Here is a 10,574-nt window from a genome sequence, read left to right on the forward strand (position 1 = left end):
AAACTATCGGAAATCCGATCAGATCTGTCGGAAATTCTCTATCGACCCATCTATCTGATGGGAAATTGCATGGTGTGGACCGGGCATTATTAGTCAGTGTTTTCTCAGCATCTACATCCGAGAAATGTTAAATGCAGCAGATTTCTAGCGTTGCCATGTACACTCAGATTTTCCAATTCGATTGTCATAACAATTGATCACTCTGATCGAATCTGCCAGAAATCTATTGCCCCAACATGTCTGATAAATAAAATGTTGATAGATGTATACTTAATATCTATGAAAACGATCGATCGGACAGGAAGGAAAATCTCCGCAGATCAGTTGCTGGAGCAGTGGTCGATCAATGGCCTATACCGCTGCTCTACATCAAACAGTGCAACACTACAGTTCCCTTCAATTTACAATACATTTCTGCTGGAATCTATCAAAAATCCATGTGCTGTGTGTAGCAGGAATCAAACCCTCTCTGATCAGGTTTCTATTGGAGAGGGATGGATTGTTTTGCCACATTAGATGGCAAGCTATGAATGTATGGCTAGCTTACCCACTTGAGGACCAGCATCTACACCCCCCTAAGGGGTCGTTTCCATGCAGTGCAGAGCCCCAACATCACTTTCCACTGGGGGCGGGGTTCGCAATCCTATTCATTATACTGAATGGGATCACAGGTTGAAGTGCCCTGAAATGCAGCAAACCATGCACAGCGATTCAGCAGTAAATTGCCGTACATGGAAACAGCAGATTATGCCCTGTCTGCTGTCCCTGTGATCGAGTTTCCATAAGCGCACTATATGGAAATGAGCCCTTAAGGACCAGAGCAGTTTTAAAAATGTATTGGTCCCCAGTTTAGATAGCCAGGCATAGGTATCCCCAGTATAGGTAGGCATGGGTGTCCCCAGTATAGGTAGGTATCCCCAGTATAGGCAGCGGGCATTACCTCCCCAGCTCCAGCGACGAGCAGATCTCCTTGCCTGGCATCCAGCCTCACACTGCTGCTAAGTTCCAGGTCCCGACTTGATGACATCTGAAAGCTGGGACCCAACACTACAGGCAGTGCAAGGCTGGATGCCGGACAGAGCGATCGACGCAGGAACGTCAGGAGAGGAGAGTCCCCGTCCTTTCTTCCGCTGCTGCTTCAGTGATCACAATCACGGTTGCAGTGATCACGTGATCAGGAGCCAATCACCATGGCTTCTGCTTCTGCAAGGGTTACAGCAAGTTCAGAGGTCAACAGCCTTTTCGCCCCCACACATGGGGTGCTTCACCAGGACACTGAGCCCCACCATAGACACCATCCTTTAAGGCAAGCTATGGCTAGCTTAATGCATCTTTCACACGGGAAGCTGACGGCAGTGAATTCAGGGTAACCTCACCCGGTTCTGCAGAAGATTGGAGGCTGAACTGCACGCTAAGGGCTTGAGCCCATGGATAATGCTTTTCAGCAAGGAGTATCAATCTGTAACATGGATGTGTTGCTGGACAGGCGCATTAGTGTGCTCAGGCCCTAAACATTAAATTCAGCAGTACATGCTGGTTGCCAACAGCAGCCACTTGTGAGTGTTTTAGTAGCTGCTACCTATAGAGACCTGTTTTGAATTCAGAGATTTATAGGTCTCAGAGAAAATGCTGATTGAATTGAAACACTCTGTAAAAGTAGTGCTATATCGGAGACTAACCCATTTTGTAAGTGCAGCCCTTAATGGAAATGTGAAGAAACATTGCTGACCCTGAAGCCTGGTACACACTTTCAATTACGACTGGCCAATCACTGACCAATATCACCATCCCCATGAGTGTTTACCAACACAATTTTTGCATAATAAAAATTATCTGTTGACTCTCCGACTACATGGAGGAGGAAAAATTGGTCAATGACTGACCAATCATAATTGAAAGTGTGCATAAGGCTAACATGCACATAATGCAACTAAAAACATTTGCGTTATGTGCATGTTATATAGTCTGGTCTGTGACTAAAGCACTTTCAATCACGATTGGCCAATCACTTACCAATTTTACCATCTCCATGTAGTAGGAGTCAAAAAAAAATGTTAATACTATGAGCAGTTTGTGTATAGAATTCCTCATACTACATGGAGATGGTAAAATTGGTCTGTGATTGGCCAATCATAATTGAACATGTGTACCAGGCTTCAATAACTACTGGAGTCAACAGATAAGCAAAACAGCTAGGCCAATAGCATTTATCAAGCCAACAGCCTCCATAGTCTGTCACTATTGGATTACATTTAGGTAACTGTCTCTTGTATACTGTATAACGGAGGTAAATTAAGACATAACAAAAGAAAAGATGGTCAAGGAGACGGAAAGAATTCCAAATATATGCAGCTGGACAATGGACTGCAGCAACTGCATTTGATTGGACAATTTTCAAGCTTTATACAATCTGTATTCAGAATTATTTGCATTTCAGTGACTATATTCCAGGTGATAACCTGACTCCTAAGTTAACTGGCTTCTCCCTAAATTAGCCTAAAATTGTTGTAGTATAAAATGGTAGTAGATCATGGTTATCTCTAATGCCCTGTTCACAGTGCTCAGTTGCATTGCAGAATAATGTTGCATGTCAACTCACTGCCCATACAAGCCTATGGGCCTGTTCATAGTACTGCGTTGTAATGAATCGTGTTATTCTAACTTGCTACATTCAGGCTTTGCATTCAAATCTATGGCCAGTCTCCATTTCAGTTCACAGTCATTACAATGTGTGCATTATGCAACTAACCACTGTGAACCTAGCCTTAAGCACTGGAAGAATTGGCGTGCTGTAAACAAAAAAAAAAACCACACACACAAAAAATCTCAACATATACTAAACAAACTAACATAGAAATATAGGTCAGTATTAACACAGAACCAGAGTATTATGTCAAATCAGACCTGGGCCAACTTCAACCATACGTGGCAGTCACACACAGGAAAATAGGTATGTTAAATTAGTTTTTATTATGTTTTTCCAGGTGTGCAAACAAACATCGTAACAGTGATGTCCTTTAAAAAATAAAGAAAAAATAATTATCTACACATAATATGTACAAGTGAACAACAACATATTTGTCTTTTGCACAGCAAAGATAACATTAATATTATGTGACAAGTATGTACAATATCTATAAATGTACAAGTATGAAACACTGGCAAGGTACTTCACAACAGTGCAAATATTACAAAAAAAAAACCCATCATGGAATGCAATGAAATTAGGAATATCCCAGTGGGCTCTCAAAAGAATAGAGGGGAAAAAAAATGAAACTAGAAAGTGTAAACATTAAATTGTACCAATCCTCCAAGGATATTGGTGGAGTTTTGGCAGGTGGGAGGTTAGCATTCTACCAGAAGCAGAGAACCAGACTGGCATGGGAAAAGGTGGACTTGTAACTAAAGCTGCTGATTGTTGACTTCTAAAATTATTACAGGTTACACTGGAACAGCTTCTGGACTTCTGCATAGCAACCAATCAACGCAAGATTTTCCCCCAACCTGGCTAAATAGAATGTGAAATCTCTGGGTGAGGCCATATCACACAAGCAGTTGATTCTCAGCAACCAATCACTATTAGGAAAGAATTCCACAAACCGTTAAATTGTACCTCCCAAGTTATGTGTGTCACTGCAATTTATTTTTAAACACGTGTACCACCATGTTTATACGCCACTTCAAACCACTTAAGGCCCATTTCCATGTCCACAGTGCGGGCAACGCAGGTGGACACTGCAAAGCACAGCAATGCTCCGTGCGGTTTCCCAATGCAGTTGGGTAATGAAGGAGATCGCAGTCCTGAACGTGGAGAAACATAGGCAACTATGAGTTGGGAGTCCATGGTGAACCACAACACATAATAGGAAGTATCAGAAAGTGCAGTTTTAGGGCCCATTTACACTTAATCAGTTGGTGTGCATTAGTAAGCGTTGTTTCCAAAGCAGTGCATTGTGAAAAAGATTTCAGTTAACACAAGTTAAGTGTGAAAAGTGCCATAGGAAAACATAGGCATTACTTTGAAAATCAGTTTTAAGTTATAACTGAGAGCAACTGATTAAGTGTAAAAAGGGCCCTAATCACTTTCTGATATCCCTGTAGACTGTATCGCCATGCATTGCTGAAAATTCTCCTCTAACAAACAGTTGCTGTAATCCTACCACCTGCGTGACATGGCCGTCACTGCACCTCAGAATGTGCCCATTAAGTCAATTTTAAAAATGTGCTCTACCCGGATTAGCCATGTTTCCACTACATGTCAGGAGATAAGAGGAGTCTTACTGGATGGCACTGGTAACATACAGCCCTTGGATACATTTGGTTCATATTATGACAAGCAGCAGCACAAAAAAATGGACGGGATTCCCATAATGGAGATAATTCAGCTATTTTCCCAATCTAGCTTATGAAATAAGAGGTGGAGCCCACAGGGCTTGTTGCTTAGCAATGTGCTGTGCTACAAGTTGGAATGGAATACATTGCTGGTCCCCTTCAACAGTATTAAAGCAATGCAGCTGTTTGCTAGAGAGCAGTGGTACAAGGAAGCCTGAATGTGTATGTTGTGTGGTAACATGATCATTAAAGCCTGGGACCCACTAGCAGAGCTCTTCTAAACTCCAGTGATTTGTAAAAGCTATTGCTAGCTAAATGCTATGGAGGATTTATTTTTTATTTTTGTAAATCACATCCCTCTAGTGGGATTATACACATAGCATTACATTAGCAAGAGCTTTTCAAATCACAAGCACTTAGAAAAGTGCTGCTAGTGGGTTCCTGTCCTAAAGGGCACTCTCACATTGGACCTGTTGCATTGACATAAGATTGCAACGCAAGCCAAAAAGTCATGATCGCATGGTTACGTTTCATTGCGACCATACAGTGATGCATACACTACAATGAAAGTATGTCTCACTAACTGTAAACGTACACCTTACCCAGTTAATGCAAAGTATGCTGCACATCACGGCATCAGAAACCGCTGTGCCACACACAGTGAACGCTCCATTGGAGTATCATTGCATTGCGATGATATCTTGGTGTGAAAGGGCCCTTAAAAATCTCACTTCACTAGAATGTACAGAGCTCAGAGTGGGAGTAGCCGTGTCAGATTAAATTGCCTGCAACACACTATTGCTTGTGATGTCCTTTTTTGAGCGAAAGTCAAAAGGTCCAGTATGCTAGAAGTCAATCAAAAACCCTATTTACTTACAGTAAAGTGGATCTTTGAATGATTTGTTGAATGCGGGTCCTTCAGTCATTAGCTGGACCCAACACTGATGGCCGCGCACAGAAAATATACGTCAATCTTTAAAAATAGGTTAGCAGATCAGAGTAGCTTCATAGATGTTAAGCTAGGTGCACACTATGAGATTTTCTGGCAGATTTAGGGCTCGATTCACAAAAGGATGCTAACTCAGTTAGCACGCCTAAAAGCTTTGGGTGTGCTAACTAGGGTGCTAAGTAGTTAGCACGCTCAAAGCTTTTATTGATCGCGCGCAAAGCTTAGCACCGGGTGCGACTATAACGTTGCACCGGGTGCCCCTGAAACGGCGCACTATGCAAAACTTTGCGTGTCCTAAAGGGCTTTAGGCATGCTAAGGAGCTTTTAGGCGTGCTAACTACTGTAAGTTAGCACCCTTTTGTGAATCAAGCCCTTACTGTCAGGTCGATTCTTTCCAACATGTCCAATCTGATTTCCGTTCAATTTTCTATAGAAGTGAATAGAAAATTGATCTGAAAACGATCAAACATCAGATCAGACATGTTGGAAATAATCGATCTGACAGTAAATCTGCCAGGGAATCTCATAGTGTGTACCTAGCATTAGCAAGACTGCGTGAAGATTGTAGAGAATGTGATGTATGTAGCTAGGATTAGCCTCTGCTTTCTTACAGCAAAGCTCATTTTCCTCAGCTCATACAGTCGGGGCTTGGCTTTGCAGCCTAGTCTACACAGAATAGATTTGTGATTGTGGATTATAATCTATAGCAAAAATGTGATCCAAAATTTCAATGTGAATAATAAGATGTTGTCATCTGAACACACACCCCACTTATTCCTCTGTCTTCAGTGAGCACCTACTCAAGTTATCTAACTTTGTATGGATTTGTCACTTCCTTTTAACCTGACAGTTCCAGAGGTGCAGGAGCCATGTCACCAGGTTGTGAAGGAGGAAGTGTGCAGCACTAAAATAACTGAGTCACACTTAGAAAGCAAATTAGTGTGTCAACTTGTATGTGAGGATGCAGGAAAATCTAGACCTACATAAAAATACTTGACTTCTCCTTGACCCTCCCATTCTAAATTGCAGATAACAGTTCAATAAAACAGGGTGGCCATAGTGTCATGCTGTGTTGCACAGGTCATCTATTAAACTGCAGCAAGAAAGCTTGACAATAAAACAGGGTGGCCATTGTGTAAAGGTGTGTTATACATGTCATGTATTACTAATAATGGCAAGATTTAACTGAACAGCAGCAGACAGCACAAGGCTTACACTTTTCTCATAAGAGTTTATGAACCGCTGTTACACATAGTTTGTAGCATGACAGGCACTGGAGCATACTGGGATATAACTTTACCTTCCTTGTCAGAATCGGATGCAAGCATGAGATCCCAGCGGTAATTTCACATCATCTAAACTGCGCCAGACTATAAAATTGCAACTAATTTTACATGGAGGGGAAGCAGTTAAAGTCTCGGTATATTCGATGGCTAGAAGAAAAATCACAACTGTTTCCCTTGATAACAAAATTATTCAGTTTCAGTTATAGGGATGAGCACTGGAATGTAAAGGACAACTGAAGCGAGAGGGATATGGAGGCTGCCATATTTATATGCTTTTAAAGCAATACCAGTTACCTGGCTGTCCTGCTGATCATCTGCCTCTAATACTTTTAGCCATAGACCCTGAACAAGCATGCAGCAGTTCAGGTGTTCCTGACCAGATTAGTTGCATGCTTGTTTCTGGTGTTATTCAGACACTACTGCAGCCAAATAGACTAGCAAGGCTGACAGGCAACTGGTATTGTTTAAAAGGAAATTATAGCAGCCTCCACATTCTTCTCACTTCAGTTGTCCTTTAAGGCAGAATGCACTGGAGTCAATGGAGAAAGTGGAATTTGGGAGATTTTCCCAATTCTAATCTTCCCCATTGACTTCAGTGCATTCGACCTTAAATTACAAAATCCACCGCTCATCCCTAATCTGCCAGTGGAAAACTGTGGCTGATGTTATTGATACAGCTATTATTAGACACGGTGTCCTGCCATGTGCGGACTAGTATTAAGCTGCAATGCTGTTAGAGCGGATTGGCAATATTTAACCTGCCTGTGGCTAACCTACCACCGTTAAATGTGCAAATAACCCATTGAACCAAGAATAAAAACAAAAACAGGAAATGGAAACAGACGCAAGTCATTTTGTGCAAGGCCCAGGAGCCTTCCCAGCATTCCGTTTTTTTTCCTCCTTTCACACAACATTGAACGTGAGCCCAGAAAAGTGAATCTAAACATAGAGCAGCTGGGAAAGGACTACTTTGATAGTGCCGGTTTTTTCACGACTGCCACTAACTGCTGCTTTCTCTCATCTCCACTGAGGGTATTACATCAGGCAGGGTGGGCAAGCACTGCCAGGGGACAAAGAAACATACCTCCAGTAAGAACATCCATCCCCCAAACCCCTGCATCTTATAGTTTAGCAGCAGTGCCAACAAGGGCAAAATAAAAAAAAATTAGATGCATAAGTATTGGACCATACACTGCTGGGGGTTCTCCGAACACTACAGTAATCGAGTGTCACTGTCCAAGATATCATTTTTTTGTTCTAATTTCTTTGATCTACGTTGTATGCTGAAATAAAGTTAAGAGACACTCCACATAATACTGCTCTGAAGAGAAGGTGCTAGCACCATTAGTAGTCTAGGAACCTCCATCAGGCCACAAAGTGCTTATTAGATAAACCACAGAGTTTTCTCCCTGTGTGTTTGGTGGGCTTGCGCCCATGTAGTGTTGGATGGTGAAAGCCATTGCACACAAGTCCCTATAACATTAATTGAAACAGACAGTCCACAGTTCCCAGGACACTTGGATCAAAATTAGCAAATGTTCATACTCTGCAGACTGCATAATGCACGTTTGACCTTTTAACTGCACTTTCTGCTTTTCCCTTGAGTTGTGCCCTCTACAGAAGTCAACTGAAGGGAAAACCAGCATAACAGCCATCCACTTTTTTTGTGCAAGCCCACATACACATTACACAACCTGAGAACAGAACTTACCCCCTTGAAAACACATCTTTGTGCTACTACGCATCAAAACAAGTAACACAAACAGTGCATATGGGGTTTGCACAGAAATTACACATACTTTCATGTGTCAGCAAGCAATAACATGAACAGCATACCAGTCTACAGAGACAGTGAAGCCAACAAAATATGGCATCAACAGTCATTCTGTATCAACCCTAACAGTGCATGTGCCAGATCAGATACTGCATTGGCAGATATGCATTTTCCTTCAGTGTCAGCAAATCCTTGTTCAGATCTCTGCAAAGAGGAGTTATTTGCAAACGCATGTGACTTATAAATGCAAGCCTCTGGCAATTCTGGAGTTCCCATGCTCTATAGCACGCCATCAAGCCTCCTGCTGTCATTCTATAGCGTCTGGCTGACAAGAGTCCCTTCTCCATGATGTCCTGAAGGTTCTGTTGTCCCTTTCTCATACGGTCTCTGGCACCCTGCACTCCTCAAACCCATTTGTGAGGTGTCCATTCTCATGGTTACTTTCTATGGAGGACTCGCTGCCTGTGCTCTCCCCTGACAGCAGTCTGGTTACCCTCAAGTCCGCTTTGAGAGTCTGCAAGTCATTGCCCAGACTCATCTCCCCCAAGTCATTAATGAGCTGAGACAGTTCTTGCTTGACCTCATCCTCTTCTCCAGGTCCCTCTCCCCCACCCCCGGTGTCCAGCACATCCTCACACTCGAAGCTCATCGCCCTCTCTTCCTCCTCCTCTCCCTGCAGGTCCTCGGTGATGGAGCCCAGCTTGGGGGCGCTGCGGCTCCTCTCCACTGGTGGCTTGTAGCAGCACTGGCCGTTCAGCAGCTTCCTCAGGGGCACCAGAGGGATGTTCTGCTCCCCAATCAGCTGCTGCTGCTGGTGCCTGGCATCCTCTCTCCTTTTCAGTCTCTTGAATTCTGCCAGGGCGTTGGCTGAGGTCTGGTAGAGCAGCAGTGCCATGGCTTTTGCCTTCTCTGGTTTGGACACCAGCACGGCATGGCATCGTAGCATCACCGCTTTGTGCTTCATCTCGTGCCGATAGATCCAGGCAAAGATCTTTGGCAGCCGAGGGTCTGCCACGCAATAGGTGACCCTGTGCAGCAGGTACAGGTGCCCGGGGCGCTTGGCTTTGTCCTCCACATGCACCATGCGGATGCCCTGAGAGCTGACAGTCAGCTTCATCTTGGTGCCATGCTTGCCCATCTCGCTCTTGCTCCAGATCTTGCACACGGCCAGGTCCGTGCAGCCTTCCCCCTTGGACTGCAGGGTGGTCGCATTGCCCAGGTACAGCACGGTGTAGGTCGGGTCCTCCCCAGTGATCTTGATCTTCTTTCGCTTGGATTTGAACATGCTGCCCACCCTGGTCAGAGCCCCCTCCGGGCAGGACTTGGCGAAGGAGGTGAGCGCGCTGTAGTTCAGGCTCACCGCATAGCCCTTCTGCTTGCTCTGCTTGCTGTCGTCCTCGATCAGGTCGAATTTGCTTTTTTTCCAGGGCAACATCGCGCTGCACGGAGAGCGGCTGCAGAGGGGAACGAGGCTTCTTCACAGCATTGCTTTGTGTACAGATGAAGTGTCACTGCAGAGCGATTGTTCACTGTCATGGCATAGTCACTTTCTGCTACCTCTCCTGCTAGTTGTTGGGCTCAGCTTTCCCATTGCAGCCTGAGCCGCGCTGTGCTGCACTAGATATAGCTTGGAGCGAACCATTGCCGTCTACAGAAGGGGAGGATGAGATGAACTCAGCTTCTCCTTCTTAACTCTTTCCTTGCCATGAGGTAGAATCTCGGTGCTTTAGGAGATTAATTCATTTTACAACCTTTCGAAGAGGAACTGTAGAGGGCATAAATCAAAGCAAATCAATTTGGATTTGCTTCACAATGATTCATGGGTCATACTGTGTTCTGATATTGCAAGGAAAGTGTGCTGGGAAATATTCTTGTAATCCAGAGCAATATAATTCCTTGGCAGCCACACAGCTATATTTAGCATAGTGCCTGTAAGACCCCCCATCATTCATCAAATTCCATCTATAGAATCTGCTGCTGATCTTGCTGATGGTGCCCATAGATACCATTGATTACTGTACAATCTTACCAAAACTATGTAGTAGAAGGGTAAACTGAGTGAATATACTTTGAATGGATATTTTAGGTAGTCCCTCATATTGCATGGAAGTGGTAAAATTGTGCAATCAAGATTGTATTATTGACGGGCGCCATGGGCCATACCCAAATTCACTATTTTTCCTAGGTAGTCTCCATCCGTCAGGAAATATCCAATCTTCAATCTTCACCTCCC

General features: G+C 43.7%; 1 protein-coding gene across 1 annotated transcript; it reads right to left on the minus strand.

Moving 5' to 3' along the window:
- Positions 1-3,034: 3,034 nt before the first annotated feature.
- FAM43A (family with sequence similarity 43 member A) lies at positions 3,035-9,949 on the minus strand. The gene has a single exon (XM_068281154.1). The coding sequence runs from the start codon at positions 9,774-9,776 to the stop codon at positions 8,718-8,720; it is 1,059 nt and encodes a 352-aa protein (XP_068137255.1). The 5' UTR covers positions 9,777-9,949; the 3' UTR covers positions 3,035-8,717.
- Positions 9,950-10,574: the final 625 nt, after the last annotated feature.

The sequence above is a fragment of the Hyperolius riggenbachi genome, chromosome 4 (assembly GCF_040937935.1).
Source record: "Hyperolius riggenbachi isolate aHypRig1 chromosome 4, aHypRig1.pri, whole genome shotgun sequence".
Classification (NCBI taxonomy): domain Eukaryota; kingdom Metazoa; phylum Chordata; class Amphibia; order Anura; family Hyperoliidae; genus Hyperolius; species Hyperolius riggenbachi.